Source organism: Jaculus jaculus, chromosome 8 (genome assembly GCF_020740685.1).
Source record: "Jaculus jaculus isolate mJacJac1 chromosome 8, mJacJac1.mat.Y.cur, whole genome shotgun sequence".
Classification (NCBI taxonomy): Eukaryota; Metazoa; Chordata; class Mammalia; order Rodentia; family Dipodidae; genus Jaculus; species Jaculus jaculus.
In genome coordinates this window covers 108,578,080-108,598,004 of record NC_059109.1, presented here as the reverse complement: position 1 = coordinate 108,598,004, position 19,925 = coordinate 108,578,080, and the positions used below count along the sequence as shown (strand labels likewise).

At 49.2% G+C, this 19,925-nt stretch overlaps 1 protein-coding gene across 1 annotated transcript in view; it reads right to left on the bottom strand.

The window, feature by feature from the left end:
• Acss1 (acyl-CoA synthetase short chain family member 1) overlaps positions 1-19,925 on the bottom strand; it is a 64,653-nt gene that overhangs the window by 23,271 nt on the left and 21,457 nt on the right. The window contains exons 3-4 of the mRNA XM_004667977.2: positions 5,887-6,086; positions 185-360 (exon numbers count right to left, since the gene is read on the bottom strand). Of these exons, the coding sequence (XP_004668034.2) occupies positions 185-360; positions 5,887-6,086 (376 nt within the window). The remainder of the gene's footprint in view (positions 1-184; positions 361-5,886; positions 6,087-19,925) is intronic.

The window sequence follows — 19,925 nt, the reverse complement described above, 5'->3', positions numbered from 1 at the left end:
TGAAAAGACGAATCCAGGCTGGGATGAAGCTCATGCTTAGTGTACAAGAGGCCCTGGGTCCCGTCCCCACCGTGGGGGGGGGGTGAATAACAGGGTAACCTGTGCTTTTCTAGGGAATCTTCAGAACAAGGGGATCTAACAATAACTTCTGCTCCTCACGTTAGACAGCGTGAGGTCCACCCACCTGCTCCAGGGGGATGTCCAGATCCCCCATGTGCACTTTGGTGTCCGTCCTGTGGGCCACCAGGACGTGCTGGACGGTCGGGCAGTTCTTCACGGCTGCGTCCACTATTTTCTTCAGCTCCACCACGCGCCCTCCCCGGACCGCTTGGTTGGAGGTGATGATCACCTTGCACTTGGCTAGCAAAGGCAACACAGACATGGCTGATGAGCTCTGCCCCTCGCCGCCTGGCCTGATTTGTAGCTACACATTCTAGACCTAAGAGTGTGACAAAGGAAGTCCAACCTTGAGTCCAAGAACCCAGGGAAAAGGCGAGGGTCTGCTTTCTGTGCAAGCTGAAGGTGCCACACAGAAGCACCCGACCTTCCTCTGCTCTGGGGACGAGCGAGAAAAGCCAAAGACAAATTGCCTGGAGGTGCCAGGCATGGGGGCGCACACCTTTAATCCCAGCACTTGGGAGGATCGCCGCAAATTCAAGGCCACCCTGAGACTACAGAGTGAGTTCCAGGTCAGCCTGGGCTAGAGCAAAGCCCCACCTCGAAAAACCAAATAAAAATAAGTTAAAAATTACCTGGAGGTTCGTCTCTTCCTCCCTAAGTTGGCATCATACAAACAGTTTTCCATCCGGGCTTCCACCCTCCTCCCTGCCCCAGGGACTTTCCCCAGGCAAAGGGCTATCAAACTGACAGTAGCAACCGTAATGGCAGAGTAACAGTGAGACACAGACCAAACCCCAAGAGTCCATGTGGCCAGCCCTACTGAAAGACCCCCAGAGGGAGACCTTCACTCAAGTCTTGAGATAGCACGCACCCAAAGACACACGGGAGACCAAATTTGCTGCAAAAGCATGAGGCTTTATTCGGGAAACCAGAGCTCTGGGGCCGACACGTATCTCATGCAGGAGACAGAGGAGTCGACCCCGAGCCCTATTGGGTGTTTCTTTTTATAGGGTTTTTAGCGAGGAAGGGAAAGAGAGGGGATTCACAAGGGTATTTGCAAAGCTTGTACAGTTATGTCTACATATCTTATTTGTGCATAACCAGAGTTTAAGTCCTTGGTCAGGCTGTCTTGGGAAACTATTTTATCATTTTGGTTTTTCTCAAAACTGTATTTTTGTTTTTCCTCTTCCCAGGACATAAAGTTTAGGTTGACCCGACCAACCCATATCTTGGGCCACCCGCAGCCTATCTTTTAGCCTATTTTTGATTTACTCCTTTCTGAATAGACAGTTCAGGCTGTCCCCTAGCTGTAGCAACCAGCTGTTTCTTCACTAAGTTTACTTTAAAATTTTCTATCCTGCCTTTCACTACCGGTGACCTCTGTAAGCTAAGGCCTTTCACTGTCCAGAGAACAGAGGCTTTACCTGTGTGGGTGTCAGAAGCTGTGTCCTAGCCTTGCATTTGAGAGCACACTACCCTGCTCTGCCCCTCCTCTCCAGTGACCCTGCCAGGCCTAGAGCTGTGCAGGGAGCCCCAGCTTCCACAGCCAAGAGCAGGCCCAGATAGGGCATGCGCAACACAGCGGACCCAAGCACCACCCTGCATGCTCACTCAAAGGGATGATTCAGGACAGCCCAGCAGTGGGTGGCTTAGTCAGTCGGCTCTTCCAGAATAGCCTGGAGTAAATGCCCCGTGCACATGTAGGCCTAGAGTGTGTACCTTGGCAGGGCCCCATTCATACCCTAGGTGCTGAGTCTTCATACCTTCTGGGTTGAGCCTCAAATGTCTCCCATAGGCTCCCCAGCTGGAGGTGCTATTTTGGGAAGTTCTGGAAAACTTCAGGAATATGGGACACAAGTGGAGGAATTGGGTAAAAAGGCATGCCTTTGAACATTATACCTGGCACTCCTCCCCATCTCTTTCTCTGCTTCCTTCTGCTATGAGGTGAGTAGCTCCTGACACCACATTGCACTGCCTCACCATGGGCCCGGAATCAATGGGGCCAAGACAAGAAACCATGGACTAAAACTCTGAAACCCTGAGCTAAAAGAGACCCTTCATCTCATAAGTTGTTTCTGTTAGGTGTCTAAATCGAAAACAACAAATACACTCTGTACCTCACCCAGTGACTTGAGACATAGTTCAAATCTCCAGTACATGTGTCTATCCCAATGCATGAGTGTTACATTGACATCCACGCTCCCCTCAGGATCCCATGTGGGCTTCTCCCTGCGCCACAGCCCACCATCCACCGTGCTTCACAGGACTCCTCCCCGGTGGCTGAAGGGGAGGACTCCTTCTTAAGACACAAGCCTGGAGAACAGTTGCAAAGGGCCCCTGTTGAGGTCTCAGAACTAGCCTGGCCCCTGCACTCCCACGCTGGTCCATCAGAGGTAGGAAGTTCTGGGATGCGCCCCAGTACCCAGTAAACAAATCCCCATGTGCCACAGTGGTCTAGGGTCAGCCGTCATGCCTCATCTCAGAGAACCCCAGCTGGCATTCCTGCTCGTTATGGCCATGGCAGCAGGAGAAGAAGGGGCAGTCTGCTAGAGGCAAAAGCATAAACTCTAGTGGGAAACACCAGCTCTCTCATTTACCAGCTACTTGACTCTGGGTAAACACTCTGTGTCAGTTTCCTTATCATTAAATGGAAATAGTGGGGACAAAAATATCAGAGTATGGGGGCTGGAGAGATGGTTTAGTGGTTAAGACACTTGCCTGCAAAGCCAAAGGACCCAGGTTCAAGTCTCCAGAACCCACGTGAGCCAGATGCACAAGGTGGCACATGTATCTGGAGTTTATTTGCAGTGGCTGGAGGCCCTAGTGCACCCATTCTCTCGCTCCCTCTGATTATCTCTTTCAAATACATGAATAAAAATAAATTTTTAAAAAAGTCAAAGGAAGCCAGGCATGGTGGTACACACCTTTAATCTCAGCACTTGGGAGGCAGAGGTAGGAGGATCGCAGTGAGTTTGAGGCCACCCTAAGATTACATAGTAAATTCCAGGTCAGCCTGTGCTAAAGTGAGACCATACCTCAAAAAAAATCAAAGGGAGTAGTGACCATTGCATAAAGAGAAGAATGGGTTAAAACAGATCCACTGATAAGTTAATGTTTGTAGAAGAATGAGCATCAATCCTTCTCAAACTCTTCCAAAAACTTGAAGGCGGGGATCCTGCCAGACCCATTCTCTGCAGCCAGCAGCATCCTGATGCCACAGTCACAGAAAGAAAACTGCAGACAACGAAGTAGCCCTGCTGAACACCGAATGACACCAAACCCCTCAACACCACGCCATTGACAGGATCACGCCTCATGGCCAAGTGGGGTTTGCTCACAGGAAAGCAAAGTAGCCACAAGCAAACCCAACAGTGTCACACCACATTAACAGAATGAAGGGAAAGCTCACATCTCAAAGAATGCAGAGAAAGCATTTGAGAAGATGCATTACTTTCTGACGTTAGAAACACTCAACAAGGAAGGAATCCGAAGGAACTCCCTCAGCCTGGCAGAGAGGGTCTATGCAAGACCAGGCTAACATCATACTCAGAAGAGAAAGACCAAAGCTGTCCCTCCAGGATCAGGAATGACATGAGCATGCCCGCTCGCCCCACTGCTAGTCAACATTGTCATGGGACTTCTAGCCAGAACCATTAACCAAGAGAAACGAATTTTTAAAATCCAGAATGAAGGGCTGGAGAGATGGCTCAAGGGTTAAGGTGCTTGCTTATAAAGTCTAACGATCCCAGTTCGATTCTAATACCTACATAAAGCTAGATGCACAAAGTGGCACATACATCTGGAGTTCACTTGCAGTGGCTAGAGGCCCTGGGGTACCCATTCATATTCTCTCTCTCTACCTCCCTCCCTCCCTCTCTCCCTGGCATGGTGGTGCATGCCTTTAAACCCAGTACTTGAGAGATAGAGGTAGGAGGATCACTGTGAGTTCGAAGACAGCCCTAGACTACATAGTGCATTCCAGGTCACCCTGGGCTAGAGTGAGACCCTACCTGGAAAAACCAACAAATAAAAACAAAATCCAGAGTGAGAAGGAAGAAGTAGAGCCATCTCCACTCATAGACGATGTGGTCCTAAGTGGAAAATACTATGGAATCTATTTTTCAAAGCTATAAAAGCTAATAAACAAACTAGCAAATTTATAGGACATAAGATCAAAATGAAAAATTCAGTTATATCTGATGGACATGTTGACACTCACCTAAAATGCCAGCACTGGGAAACTGAGTGAGTAGATTTTAAGTTCAAGGCCAGTCTGGTCTGTCCAGGTGTGCTGGCACACACCTTTAAGCCCAGCTCTTAGGAGGTTGAGATAGGACGATCACTGTGAGTTTGAAGCCAGCCTGGGCTAGAGTGAGACCATGCTTCAAAAAGCAAACAACCAACACAACAAAAAAGACCCTATTTCAGGCTGCAGAAATGACTTAGTGGTTAAGGAGCTTGCCTGCAAAACCTAAGGACCCAGGTTTGATTCCCCAGGATCCACATAAGCCAGATGCACAAGGTGGCACATGCTTTTGGAGTCCCTTTGCAGTGGCTGGAGGCCCGCCCATCCCCCCCCTCTTTTCCTCTTTCTCCATCACTCTCTTAAAAAATTGGGGGGCTGGAGAGATGGCTTAGCAGTTAAGGCATTTGCCTGTGAAGCCTAAGGACCCAGGTTCAATTCCCCAGAACCCATGTAAGCCAGATGCACATGGGGGTGCATGCATCTGGAGTTCATTTGCATTGGCTAGAGGCCCTGGCACATCCATTCTTTCTCTCTCACTCTTTCTCTCATAAATAAATAAAAATAAAATATTAAGAAAATTTTAAGACCCTATTTCAAAGAAACCAAGAGTGGGAGTATGTTTGTACAGCATGCACAAGGCCCTGGGCTTGATCCTCAGCACCACACACACACATGGCATTGTATTTCTATATATAGTAATGTGCCATGCAAGAGGAATTGAAAAAACACAAGACACAAGAACTCTCAATGGTTCCCACAACCAGTCGTCTTCCTTGGGAAGCCAGCTCAGGAGCTATGTGGGAGACAGGGGGCTCAGATTACACAGACAGTGGGTCCCAATGCAGACCGTCCTCAGCACTCTGACAATACCAAAAGCCCCACAGTCACTAGTGGCTGCTCTTTCCAGAGACTCTGACTCTTTTTGTAGCCAAAAAGCCTTAGTAAAGCATCACATGCCCCTTACCTTATCCAGGCCTCTGGGGAAGGGTGCCCCCCACCCAATCCTATCCTTCAACTTTGCTCCTCCAGCACTGTTGATCTGCGGGACCTCCATGCCCTTCTCCCTACACTAGGTAGGCCCCCAGGGCTCCAGCAGCTGTGTTCCTTCCATGACAGGCCTGGCCCCCTGCTGTTTCCTCTGTGGGAACTCGTCCCTCCAAACTCAACCCAACACACTCAGATCTGGACTGAAAGAACAAATCCTCATTCACCATGTACCTCCTCTTGATGGCCCCGGCAAGTTGTCTGTGTGACTACTTTTTTTTTTTTTTTTGAGGCAGGGTCTCACTCTCGCTTAAACTGACCTGGAACCCACTATGTAGCACAGGATGGCTTTGAACTCACAGCGATCTTCCTACCTCAGCCTCCCGAGTACTGGGATTACAGACACGAGCCTCTGCGCCTGGCTGTGACTACTTCGTAATGGCTGGCTCTACGTTCCTGGCCTCCACCCTGATGCCCAGCCTCCAGCCAGAGGGACTCTGGACTCCTGAGCATCCCCCATCCCTGCCCATGCTCACCATCATTGACCCGCCCAGCCAGTGACTCTGCACTGAATCCGGCAAAGATCACCGAGTGGACGGCTCCGATCCTGGCACAGGCCAGCATTGCTGCCACAGCCAGCGGGGACACAGGCATGTAGATGGCCACGCGGTCCCCTCGGCGCACTCCATGCCTCTTCAGCGTGTTGGCCAGGCGGCATGTGGTCTCCAGTAGCTCCCTGCAGTAGAGAGAAGAGAAGGCTATCAGAGGAGGGGAAAGGCATCGTGTGGAGTGGGACACGACGCAGACGGTCCGCGCTGCCTCCCAGCCCAGCACAGGAGGGCAGCAGACACAAATACTTGTTGCATGGCATGGAAGAACCATTCTCTGCCACATGGCTGCCATTTCAAGCAGTTCCTGAGAAAGCTCAAGTGCCTGAATCACGGGTCACATTCCTAAGACTTTTGAGAAAGCCAGGCTACAAAAGAAAACAAACTCTGGGGGCTGGAGAGATGACTCAGCTGTGAAGGCACTTGCCTGCAAAACCTAATGACCTGAGTTCAATTCCCCAGTACCCACACAAAGCCAGACGCACAAAGTAGAACATGCATCTGGAGTTTGCTTGCAGTGGCTAGAGGCTCTGGCATGTTCGTTCTCTCTCTGTCTCCCCCTGTCTCTCTATGCTTGCAAATAAATACATTTTTTAAAATATTTTTTAAAAGAAAAGCGAAAACCAGACTTTGTAAGAAAGATACCTGGCAGGGGAAAAGAGGCCTCCAGTGTTCTGCATCAACCCAGGCCAGGGGCATCAAGCATCTCTCTTCCCAGTCAGAGATCCCGGCTCCATCAAGCCACAGTGACAAGGGAGAGAAGGCAGCAGGAAGATGACCACCCCGCCTATGGTCCCCAGGCAGAATTAGCAGGTGGTGATCTGCTGCAGGCATTGGCTAAGCACAGAGAACGGAGGTGAGTGAGACACACACATACGCCCTGCATCCATCCACACGGTGGGAGCGCCCCACCCCCTCAGGGCCTATTGTGAACTTGGGCTAGCCAATCAAAGGACAGCCTCTTCCTGAGCAAGCCAGATGGACTCGGAAGTAGCTCAAGATCCATCCCAATCTAATTAGTGCCCATGACATGTCAAGTTGAAGAAGACCAGGCCTGTGGGAGAGCTGCCCCGAGTGTGGGGAAGAAGGGGCGAGAGGCAATGCAGTGGAAGTAAGCACGGGTGCCGGTCTTTGTGGTTCCAGCGCCTCATCTCACAGAACGTGGACTTGGCAAATGCAATAAGCAGGGTGTCACCTCTTTTACTGTACATTGTTAGATTTTAATATTTTTATTTGTTTGTTTGGGAGAGAAAGAGAAGGGGAGAAAGAGTGGGTGTGCCAGGGCCTTTAGCCACTGCAAATGAATTCCACACACATGCACCATGTTGTGCATCTGGCTTTACGCGGGTCCTGGGGAATCGAACCTGGGGCCCTTTGGCGTTGTAGGCAAGCGCCTTAACCACTAAACTACCTCTCCAGCCCGATTGTTTGATTTTAATTAATTAATTACGATCAACAGGACTAACTAAGAAGGATAAGCTAAGAAGGAAAACAAAAGCTCCTTCTGGGGCCAAGGACATGGCTCAGCAGCTAACAGCCCTGGCCACACAAGCACGAGAACCTGCGAGGGCCTGACCCACCCTGAGTTCAATGCCCAGAATCCACATAAACAGAGAGCTGCCTGTGTGTAACCCTGGTCCTGTGGAGAGCAGAAACAGGAGAACTGAGAGTGCGGAGCCAGGAGAATCACTGGGCTCACGAAAACAGCAGCTCCACGTTCAAAGCGAGGCTCTGTGTCAAAGGAAATGTGTACATGAGCAACAGAGGACAACCCATGTTCTCTTCTGCCTTCCGCACATGTGTGCATGGTACATGCATCTTCATTCACATGTGCATACAGCACACAGACCCCCCCCACACACACACCACCATCATTACCACCACGTATACTGCAGACACCCAAGGAACAAGAAATAAGAAGAAAAGAACAGGACCTTCTTCTCTGTGATGAAGACCGCCACTGACAGCATCCCTACCCTGTGACTGCATCAGGAAGCCCGAAGTAGGGCAGAGCTAAGCCTGCAAGCAAGCTAGAGAGTCCTTCGAGCTATAGGTTGCTCCTCAAGCTCCCTGGCACACAGTGCCCTTCTCTCCACGGGGTTCCCAGAAAAGTGACGCTCAACAAGAGGTTGCTGGGAAACCACAGCAAAATGAAAACGAATGGCTCCATCTCAGGCAGAGAACCTCAAGGAGGCCTTTGTTTCTTCCACAGCCATCCTGCAAAGGAGTCCCCATGAGTTTGATCCTAGTCCAGCCTGCTCGTTGGCCCAGCTGCTGGCCAAACCCTGCCTGGCTGGCTCCTATGCCTATTTTCTCCCCGAAGCTTTCAGCAAGAGGACAGCATGAGGGCTGGAGAGATGGCTTAGCGGTTAAGCGCTTGCCTGTGAAGCCTAAGGACCCCGGTTTGAGGCTCGGTTCCCCAGGTCCCACGTTAGCCAGATGCACAAGGAGGCGCACGCGTCTGGAGTTCGTTTGCAGAGGCTGGAAGCCCTGGCGCGCCCATTCTTTCTCTCTCCCTCTATCTGTCTTTCTCTCTGTCTGTCACTCTCAAATAAATAAATAAATAAACAAATAAATAAATAAATAAATAAATAAAGAGGACAGCATGAGCGACGATCTTCCCACCCATTCCCTAAACTACAAGGAAAGAACACCTCCTGAGGGTCCCCAAGACCAAATCCATAGAATCTAGAGCCTGGAAACACTCTTGCTCCTCCCGGAAGAATACTGTGGTGGTTTCTTCCATGCTGAAGCAGCAGTTATGAGTAGAAATCCAAAAGACTGAGTCAGAACTCTTTCTAGCCGCTGTACTTTCATAGCTCCAGGACTTACACCCTTGGCCGGGGAGACTGGAGTGCTGAGCCTGCTGACTAAAGGTGTTGAAATTCAACCTTTACTCTGTAGCCCTGAGGCGGCAATTGTAAGGACTTCCTTCCTGTCTATATAGGAAGACCTAGGTCAGCAGCCACATTGGCATAAAACATTAACATAAGCACTGGTATGGGCATTGGCATGGACATGGGCATTGATGTGGGTGTGGGCATTGGCATGAGGTTGAGCATTGTGGAAGATGCCATGGGTATCATGGGCACAGGAGCTTACATTTCTCAACTGCCGCCTGATTGCCAGAGGAAGACGTGGTGTCATCATCTTATATAACTGTCATAAGAATCAATGAGACACAGAACATTCTGGAGACATTTTCTTTCCAAACAGATGGAAGCTTCTGGAAATCCTTATTGAAACCATTTTCTAAAGTGACTAGAATCAGCTTATTATCTTTGATGAACTTCTAAGGTGTCAAAAAGCCCATCCGGGCTGGAGAGATGGCTTAGTGGTTAAGCGCTTGCCTGGGAAGCCTAAGGACCCCGGTTCGAGGCTCGGTTCCCCAGGTCCCACGTTAGCCAGATGCACAAGGGGGCGCATGCGTCTGGAGTTCGTTTGCAGAGGCTGGAAGCCCTGGCGCGCCCATTCTCAATCTCTCCCTCTATCTGTCTTTCTCTCTGTGTCTATCGCTCTTAAATAAATAAATAAATAAATATTTAAAAAGCCCATCCTATACTCAACAGTGGACACTGCAAGCCTTATAATTGGTCAGCTAAGCCAAATTAGCCAACAGGTGCAATAGTGGCATCTGTCATGGTGGAAATCAACTGCCCTCCAATTGGACTGGAGGCCCGCTCCTTGGGGGGAAACATCCCTGATACTGAAAACTTAAAACAGGGATAGTCATGAGCCCTAGGTTGTAACATCTGCTGACATCTGGATAAATGTATATACTATGTATATAAATGTATATACATGTATATAAATGTATATGCTTATCAAACTGCCCAGTAAGCACTTCTCTTAATATTCATACCCTTATATTAATGCTACTCTCACTTTGGGTAGAGAATCTTCTCTTTTCAGATGGCAGTGACCTTGGGACGACACAGAAGGTATCATAGTGCTGGAAAGAAGTGACTGGAGTACTAAGTAACATCTCGATCACACCTTCCAAGGCTCAGGGTCTAATGCGGAAGAGGTGGCAGAAAGACTGTAAGAGCCAAAGGAAGGGTAGGACTCCTTACTACGTGCTCCCTCCAGACATAAAATGGCCTGGGTATCCATGACCTCATAGTGCCTGACACTATCTACACAAGACCATCATAAGAAGAGGGAAAGATCACGACATCAAAATAAGAGAGAGACTTATTTAGATGGGGAGGGGATATGATGGAGAATGGAGTTTCAAAGGGGAAAAGGGGGAGAGGGAGGGTATTACCATGGGATATTTTTTATAATCATGGAAAATGTTTTTAAAAATTGAGAAAAAATAAAATAAGATTAAAAAAAAACAAACCCATCCTAGACATGATGGGACTTAGGGGGAGTTGGTACTGGATATAAGGCTGGTGATGAGGCCCTGTGGTGGTTTGATTCAGGTGTCTCCCGTAAACTTAGGTGTTCTGAATGCTAGGTTCCTAGTTGATGGAGATTTGGGGACTAACGCCTCCTGGAGGCAGTGTATTGTTGGGGGTTGGCTTATGGGTATTATAGCCAGTTTCCCCTTGTCAGTATTTGGCACACTCTCCTGTTTCGGTTGTCCACCTGATGTTAGCGAGAGGGTGATGTCCACCCTCTGCTCATGCCATCATTTTCCCCTGCCATCATGGAGCCTCCCCCTCAAGCCTGTAAGCAAAATAAACATCTTTTATTCCCACAAGCTGCTCTTGGTTGGGTGATTTCTACCAGCAATGCGAACCTGACTGCAACAGGCCTATACAGAGTGAGCAGGACATCGGTTCTCTCTGCATGGTGGCACATAGGCCAGGCTGGCGTGGAGAGGAGGACAGAGCCAGAGCTGAGTGAGGATTCCGCCACAGGGGCAGGAGTCGTCATGACACTGGAGCTGAGCAGCTGAACTCGAGCCCAAGACAGGCTCTGGAGGCCAGGCCAAGGCTGGTCATGTTCCCTGGAGGACTGAGGGCCGGGATATGCACCCCGGTGATCTGATGCATCCAAAGCACAGAACCCCTCCTCAGATCTGCAGATTGAACCTGGGGCCTTGTATGCACTCAGAAAGTGTTCAACCACTGAGCTGTATCCGCAACTGGAGGGAGAGAGAGCGGAGGTAGGAAGAGAGGAGAAGAAGCTGGAATGGACTTTTGATAAGAGAATTGAATCCAGGGCTAGGGATGGGATTCAGTTGATAGGGGGCATACCTAGCATGCATGAAACCCTGGGTTCAGTCTCCGCCGCCACATGAAACCAGACATGCCCATAAGCCTAGTATGATCTTGTCTCAAAACACACAGATACAGGGCTGGAGAGATGGCTTAGCGGTTAAGGCACTTGCCTGGGAAGCCTAAGGACCCATGTTCAACTCTCCAGGTCCAACGTATGCCAGACATACAAGGTGACACAAGTATGCAAGGTGTCACATGCACACAAGGTGGCCAAGTGTCTGGAGTTTGATTACAGTGGCTGGAGGCCCTGGTGTGCCAGTTCTCTCTCACTCTCTTGCATTAAAAAAAGGCCAGCCTGTTGGGATTGCCAAGAGAAGGGAAGGGAAGCGGAGGGCAGGGGAGGGGAGGGGAGGGGAGGAGGAGAGGAGAAAAGGAGAGAGGAGAAGAGGAGAGAAGAGAAAAAGAGAAGAGAGAAGAGAGAAGAGAAGAGAAGAGAAGGGAAGAGAGATGCACACACACACACACACACACACACACACACACACAGTGAGTATAGCTCAGGTATACACTTGCCTAACATGTGCAAGACACTTGCTGAATTCAAAAGGAAGGACGGAAAGAAGGGGTGGGGGAAGAAGGGTAAAGGAGATGATGGAACCAGTTTGTGAGGAAAGCTTTGGCCTCTGCTGCAGGAAACAGTGGCTTCGTTGTTCATGGGACACCCTATCTCGCTCCTGAGCACACTTCCCAAGGCTCAGCAGCAGCAAGCACCTTTCTCAGAGATGAGCCCAGTAAAATGAGTTGAGTTGTTAAGTGCCAAGATCAGCGTAACACGTGTTCCGGTACCAGATGGGAGATATGTGAGTCTGTCTGTGTCGCAGACTACTCGGGACCCAGCAAAGGATGTTGCCTAAACACACAAACCCTGCCTTGAGTTCCTGTGCTGAAAACCAGTAGCAAGTTTGCTGACTGGCTTTAGAAAGAGGAAGAAAGCTCTCAGCAGACAGCTCCCAGCACCAATAATTTGTGTTAAGTGCTAAAGATATAACCCAACCACAAAGATACGTCACCAACGTGACACCTGAGGAAGTACGTGCACCCTCTGCCCCACACCTGAGAGTCTCAGATTAGACCCAGACAGGAGACAGCTGGAAACAGAGAGGTGAGAAAAAAAAAGCCACTATACTGATTTAGTCATTTATTATGTCATTAAAACTGGGATTTGTGGTGGTGGTGTTGCTGGTGGCCGTTGCTTCTAGACAAAGTCTCATAACCCTGGCTGCCTGGAGCTCTCTCTGTGTAGCCCAGACCGGCTTGGAACTCGCCATCCTCCTGCCTCCACCTCCTGAGTGCTGGAAATACAGATGTGTGTTTCAACACCCAGCTGAAAGCAGCTTTTTCATGGCTAATACTGAAAGTATCTTTCCTTCCTCGCCATTTCCTGGTGCCCGCCCACGGAAGTAAGGTGAGTGATCTCTGTGTGTGCTGCATTTGAGAAATAATAAGGGGCTGGAGAGATGGCTTAGTGGTTAAGCTTGCCTGTGAAGCGTAAGGACCCATGTTCAATTCTCCAAGGTCCCATGTAAGCCAGATGCACAAGGTGGCACATGCATCTGGAGTTCATCTGCAGTGGCTAGAGGCCCTGGTGTGTCCATTCTCAATCTGTGTGTGTGTGTGTGTGTGTGTGTGTGTGTGTCTAATGAATAAATGAATAAAAATAAATGTTTTTTTTTTTCAAGGTAGGGTCTCACTCTGGTCCAGGCTGACCTGGAATTAACTCTGTAATCTCAGGGTGGCCTTGAACTCTCAATGATCCTCCCACCTCTGTCTCCCAAGTGCTGGGATTAAAGGCGTGCGCCACCACACCCGGCCTAAATGGTTTTTTTTAAAGAAATAAATACATAAACACACACTCCAGCTCATATTCATGAAATCGGCACTAGCTGACTGACTCACTTTATTCTCCACCTGTCTCATCAGAGTACAAGTTCTGTTTAGACAGAGATTTAAAAAAATATTTATTTATTTATTTATTTATTTATAAGCCAAGAGAGATAGAAGAGAGACAGACAGAGAGAATGGGTGTTCCAGGGCCTCCAGCCACTACAAACAGACCCCTGATGCACATGCCACTTTGCGCATCTGGCTTTATGTGGGTGCTGGGGAATCAAACTCCAGTTATTAAGCTTTGCAGGCAAGAACTTTAATGGCTGAGCCACCTCTCCAGCCCAGAGGTTGTCAGTCTCATTTGTTGCTTTCTGACCAGCGTCGAGAACTAAGCCTAGCTCATAAATTGCTCAACACATATCTGTTGAATGAGCGAGTACAGCAAGCAAGCGTGAAACAGTGAGATCCTGGCAGGCCCAGGGCAACCTGCCCAGCTGGCTGTGGCCTCCTGGCACCGTGCCTGTCCTCCAAAGGGCTAGCTCCATCTTCTAAGCAAGCGTAGGAGGGCTCTCCTGCCACCTCTAGAATTTTTTTTTAAAATATTTTATTTATTTATTTGAGAGCGACAGACACAGAGAGAAAGACAGTTAGAGGGAGAGAGAGAATGGGCGCGCCAGGGCTTCCAGCCTCTGCAAACGAACTCCAGATGCGTACGCCCCCTTGTGCATCTGGCTAAAGTGGGACCTGGGGAACCGAGCCTCGAACCGGGGTCCTTAGGCTTCACAGGCAAGCGCTTAGCCGCTAAGCCATCTCTCCAGCCCACCTCTAGAATTTTGTACTTCCTTCAGTGCACTTGGGAGAAGAATGAGTTTCAGGGACAGAGAACATGGCAAGACAGAGCGCCCCACGCTCCTGAGTCAGCTCTCAAGGAACCAGGCCTGGAGAGCAGATGGGTCAGAGGGCCATGAAGCCCGACTTCACGGTGACAGAACCTGCTCATTCTGTGGCTCCCTACCTCAGAGAGTGGAAACCCCAGAAATGAACTCAACAGGTTCATAAGCTAAGTATGCAACTGACCCTTGTCATTACGTAATGTTATGACCCTGTCATTTAGCAAAGTGCTTGGGTGAAAACATAAAACGCTGCACTTAAATTTGAAAAACTTGGGCTGGAGAGATGGCTTAGTGGCTACGGTGCTTGCCTGCAAAACCAAAGGACCCAGATTCAATTCCCCAGAACCCACAGAAGCCTGATGCACATGGTGGTGCATTTGTGTAGGGTTTGCTTACAGTGGCTAGAGGTCCTGGCATACCCATTCTCTCTCTCTCTCTCTCTCTCCCCCGCCTCTCTAATAAAAAAAAAAAAAAATTAAATGAATAAATGCTCAAAACTCCCAAAGCTGATGTTTGCTGGGGAAGGCCTAAGATGCAGTCAGGAGTCTTAGCAATAAGACATAAGCTGCTGGTGGGGGGGGGGCACCAGGGCAGCCAGTCAATATAGGCCACTCTAGCTGTGTTTTTCTAAATTCCCTCAGAAAACAGATGGGCTTTCTTCGAGGCTTGCTATACTCTAAAGGTACTGAACTCAGTTTACCCTCCAGAGCAGTGTCTCCCTAGACCCTAAGAACTGTCTGAGCAAAAAATGGAGATCTACTGTGAAATGCAGGGCAGCCACTGCCATCTTAGTCAGACCAGCCATGATTACCCGCTGGACACCCTCAGCAACTTGCCCTCATGGACAAAGAGGATGGAGAGGGTCATTAGACTCTCACCTGAGAGTCCAGCCACTCCCTCTTGCACTCTGCCCCTCCCAGCTGCATGTGGTTTTGGGAGGTACTAGCAGGCATAGCCTACTGTGGCCTCTGGGTCACACGCACACCAGGACAGCTATGGATGTGACACAACACATTTGTAGATGACAACATTATGTCCCAAAGGTTGGGCACAGGCTGGAGAGCCTGCTTAGTGGTTAAGGTGCTGGCCCGCAAAGCCTAAGGACCCAGGTTTGACTCCCCAGAGCCCACGTAAGCCAGATGCACAAAGTCACACACACACATAAGCTCGTGTCTGGAGCTCAACTTCAGTGGCTAGAGGCCCTGGTGTACCACTTTCTATCTCTCTCTCTCTCTCTCTCTCTCTCTCTGTCTGTCTTGTATACTCTTTTTTATAAAAATAGGGTTGGGGAGATTGCTTAGTGGTTAAGGTATTTGCCTGCAAAGCCAAAGGACTCAGGTTTGATTCCCAAGGACCCACGTTAGCCAGATGCAGAAGGGGGCACATGCGTCTGGAGTTTGTTTGCAGTGGTTGGAGGCCCTGGCGCAACCATTCTCTCTCTCTCTTTCTCTCTCTCTCTCCCTCCTTCCCTCCCTCTTTCTCTGTCAAAAAAATAAGTAGAAATAAAATAGTTTTTAAAAGCTGGGCACACCTGTTAACAGTACAGAGGGTAGGAGGTTAACTGAAGGTGGGCCGCTCCACCCATGCAGCTGTGTGGAAGTCCTCACCTAGGCTGGGGTGGAACTTTGCGGTAATGCAACTATGCGGGGGCCACCCACCCTACTGTAAGTAACCCCTCACCCACGCTCCTGTAAGTAACTCTAAGAAACTCACTGTCTCACCATGCTAGACTTTGGTGGGCTTGGTCCTCTAGTCATTCATCAGTGCCCCAACTGAGGTGAATAGACATTTGTTCACAGCTCCCCAGGAAATGTTAATGCAACAGGAGCCCACTCAAGCTACCAACACTTTGAAGTCTGGACTGTCTCTTCTATAAATCAGGGCCTGCTATCAAGGGCCCTGCAGGCCCCAAGTACGATGTCACAAGAACCTTGAAAGGTGCCCCAAAGACAACAGTTACAATTGCCACAGAGAACAGGCTAACAGGAAAACAGAGTGCACGCTGATTTCACCTTAATAAACTTTGCTTTCTTTCTTTAAAGTTTTTATTTTTATTTATTTGAGACAGAGAGGAGAGAAAGGGAGAGAGAGAGAGGGAGAGAAGGGGCCTCTAGCCACTGCAAATGAACTCCAGATACATGTGCCACCGTGTGTGTCTGGCTTTATGCTAGACCTAGAGAATCAAACCTGGGTCCTTACGCTTCACAGGCAGGCGCCTTGACTTCTGGGGTGAAAACTTCTTGCATACAAAGCAAGTAGTGCTCCTTGAGCTATACCCACTTTATTTATGGAGACAAGCTTTTTTCTTTTATTCTTACACAGTTCTTGGCATGGGACCCAGGCCCTAGCACATGCTAGGCAAATACTCTGCGGCATCTTAGCAGACGTGGGCACCTCAAGCGCCTCCTTCCCCAATGTATGCTTATTTTACATAAGCTGCAGGATTTGGTCCCTGGCGAATATGGCACAAGTGTTTGCAGAAGCCTTGTGTGAAACACTGAGCAGTTCACCTGCTCTGTGCCTGAGAGCAGGAACAGATGTGAGAAGGTGGAGGGTCACCTACAGGCAGAGCTATTGCCAACCCGGTTTCCAGTTGTACTCAGCTGGGGCCTCGAACTTAGAGAGGCCGAGGGGAAGGCAAGTCTACCCAGTATGTTCTCTACAAGCCAGCTGTCACCTGCTATGTGTCAACCCTGCCTCCTCCGGGCACGCTTGCCTCCTCTGTGCACAGGGAGTCTTCACTCCAGGCCAGCCATGGCTACCTTCATGCCCACCTTCATTGCCTCCGCCTCCTCACTCTTAAGGGTCTGTGTTTTCTAAACTCCCTCAGAAAACAGATTTCTTTTGCTTTCTTTGAGGCTTGCTATACTCTTCAAGGTACTGACCTCAGATGTTACCTTCTATAGCCCCCTGCTCATGCTGTTCTTCACCCCAGCACCTAGTCAAATTCTCACTTCCTTCCCATGTCATAACAGCATTGGATTATTCTGGGCCCAGGACTGTTCAAAGCCTTCAGATGGAAGAGTCTGTTTGTATTAGTAAGCTTCCTGTCACTGTGACAAAAAAAATCTGAGGTAATCAATTTAATAAAGGAAAAGGTTAATCTTGGCTCATGGTTTCAGAGGTTTCACCCATGGTCTCTGGTCTCTACTGCTTTGGACCTGGATTTGAACCCAGGCATGGGATCCACAAGCCCTGATTTTCCTAGGGTTAGTTTGCAGTGTGTGTGTGTGTAGACAGGGACTACCATTGGCCTTGAGCTCACCAATTAGTATAGATTGGCTGGCCAGCTAACCCCAGGGATCCTCTTGCCTTCACCTCCCCAGCACTGGGATTATAAATGTGCACCACCACGACCAGAATTTTTACATGAGTATTGGGACCCAGGTCTTCATGCTTGCAAGGCAAGCACTGTACTGACTGAGCCATCTCCCCAGCCCTTAGTTTGATAGATAGATAGATAGATAGATAGATAGATAGATGATAGATAGATAGCTATAGAGATATAGATATATAATGTTTTAAGAAAGAATTAGGATAGGGGTGTCAGAGCCTGTTAGCATATATGAAGCTGTGGTTTCCATCCTTAACAAAGAAGGAAGTGGGGGAGGATGATGGGGAAGGACGTGAGGCTAAGTTGTTCAAAAGGGAAGTTCGCAAGAGCAGTGCTGAAAGCCTGCTTGCTCATGGGTTAACCTGAGCCTTTCTTTTTGTCATCGGAATACAGAAGGGGGAAGAAGGTGGAGGAGGAGGGAAGGGGAAGGCCCCACTCAGGAAAGACCTCCTGCCCCTTGTCCTCCTCAGCTATGTTCAGGTCAAATCCCACACCCCTGACCACAGCCAGAACTCTGACAGCCAGAAACACGGATCAGAAATCATCAGCCAGACCCAAGAAGAGCCCTGTTCTCATTAACGCCTGATTTCCCCTCGGACCTCAGCCCTTGGCCCAGTTAACGCCTGATTTCCTCTCAGACCTCAGCCCTTGGCCCAAGTCCTGGCTCTAGAAAAGACATTCTCTCTGGTGGCCCTGGAAGCCAGCAGCAACAGCTGGGCTTGGCAGAACTCTTGGCCCCGGCTGGCAGGCTTGTTTATTGTCCCAAAGCCACACAAGTGGGTTTTTTCCCTGATGAGATTTGGAAACAGATGTGGCTTTTTACTTCCAACAAGCATTCCCTTTCTCCTATGGTTAAAAAAAAAAAAAAAACAAAAAAAGCCACTGGATGTTTCTCGGGTCCTGCTTCATGTTTTAGGTTTGCAGGCCTGTGTTTTCTAAATTCCCTCAGAAAACAGATTTCTTTGCTTTCTTTGCCACCTGTGGGGTCTCCCGAGGTCCCCGGCTCTGTACAAGTCCATTGCAACTGCAACAGCAAACACGAGGAAGCTGAGTTCCCACGGAAAGGTCCAGACTAGGCACAAGCTGGCAGTTGTTCTCTTTTAAGGCTTCCCTGGGAGTTCACAAAACGTTGCAAATTGACACGTGGAAGAAAGCAGACAAGGGAACGTTTGCCCTGGCAGCTGGGCTCGCCCGGTATCACGGCAGCCACCAACGCTGCCTCAGGCCTGGGCTCTTTCCCTGCCTCCTGAAGCACCTTTGCGAAACCTTTTGCTACGAGGAGATATGGCTCCTGTGACCTTCTGGGCTGGCAATTATTCAGAAACAAGTTTTTTCAGGAAAACCAGTCCTGAAGTGTAGCGTGTGCCAACGATCACAGTGTAAACTAATTTTCTCTGTGGTTGACCTCAAACCTCCCGATGACTCTCTAATGAGGTGTTGGAAGGTAGGCACAGAACCAATGTCATGGGAACTTAAGCAAACTTGCCTTGCCCCAGGGACAGCCCCCCCCCAATAAGCCTGTGTCCTCCAAGACCTCTGAGGCTTTTTCCTTCATGAAACAATAACTGTCAATTGTTTATCGTCTTCCTTTTATTTAATATTCATTTTATGACAAGTAATGGCTAATAAAAATTAAATTTAAATCTGAAAAAGAAAGCACAAGTTCATGCCTCTTTTTAAAATTCTCTCTCCCCTCTTTCTCTGTCAAATAAATAAAAATAAAATATTTTTTAAAAGGGGGGCTGGAGGGATGGCTTAGTGGTTAAAGCATTTGCCTGCAAAGCCAAAGGACCCAGGTTCAATTCCCCAGGATCCACATTAGCCAGATGCACAAGGGGGCACACGCATCTGGACTTCATTTGCAATGGCTAGAGGCCCTGGAGCACCCATCCTCTCTCTCTCTCTTTCTGTGTCAAATACATAAAAATAAATATTTTAAAGCTCTAGCTATATGGCCCTTTCCAGGCCACAGTCCCTCTGGTCCTGGGTTTCAGATGGCACTGAGTTCTATAGGAGCCCAAAGCTTGGGCTTCCAGAATCCACTGCATTGATAGGTACAAAGTCAAGGGCAGAGAGCCTACTCACCCACTCCCCCTGGGCAGCCCTGTCAGTCACCAAGGCCACTGTACACCATCATACAGCTCATCCCTGTTGAAGGCATGAGTTCTGGAAACCACACCATGCCCTGTACTCCTGCTGAGGCCACATGGCCCCCTCACAGTTCCACAAAACCATCCCCGCTTGCTCCAGTGGGAAGCATTCCAACCCCCCCCCCCCACAAAACATGAGACTAGAGACTGCCAGATGTTCATGGCAAAGTCCAGCAAATGCATGGGTTTCTAATGTCAAGCAAATCTAAGACTGGAGGCCGGGAAGATAGCCCAGTTGGTAAAGCACTTGCTGCACAAGCATGAGGTCCTGAGTTCAGATCCCCAGCGCCCACATAAATTCTGGACATGGCAGTGTATGCCTCTATAGTCCCAGCACTTGGGGGCAGGAGACAGGTGGTCCTGGGGGCAAGCTAGCTAGCTGGGCTAGCTGAATGGGTGAACTGTACGTTCAGTGAGAAACCTTGTCTCAACAAATAAGGTGGAGAGAGATTAGGAATATATCTGGCCTTGGCTTCTGGCCGCCACATGCATGCACACACATGCACATGCACACACCCGGAATATGAATATG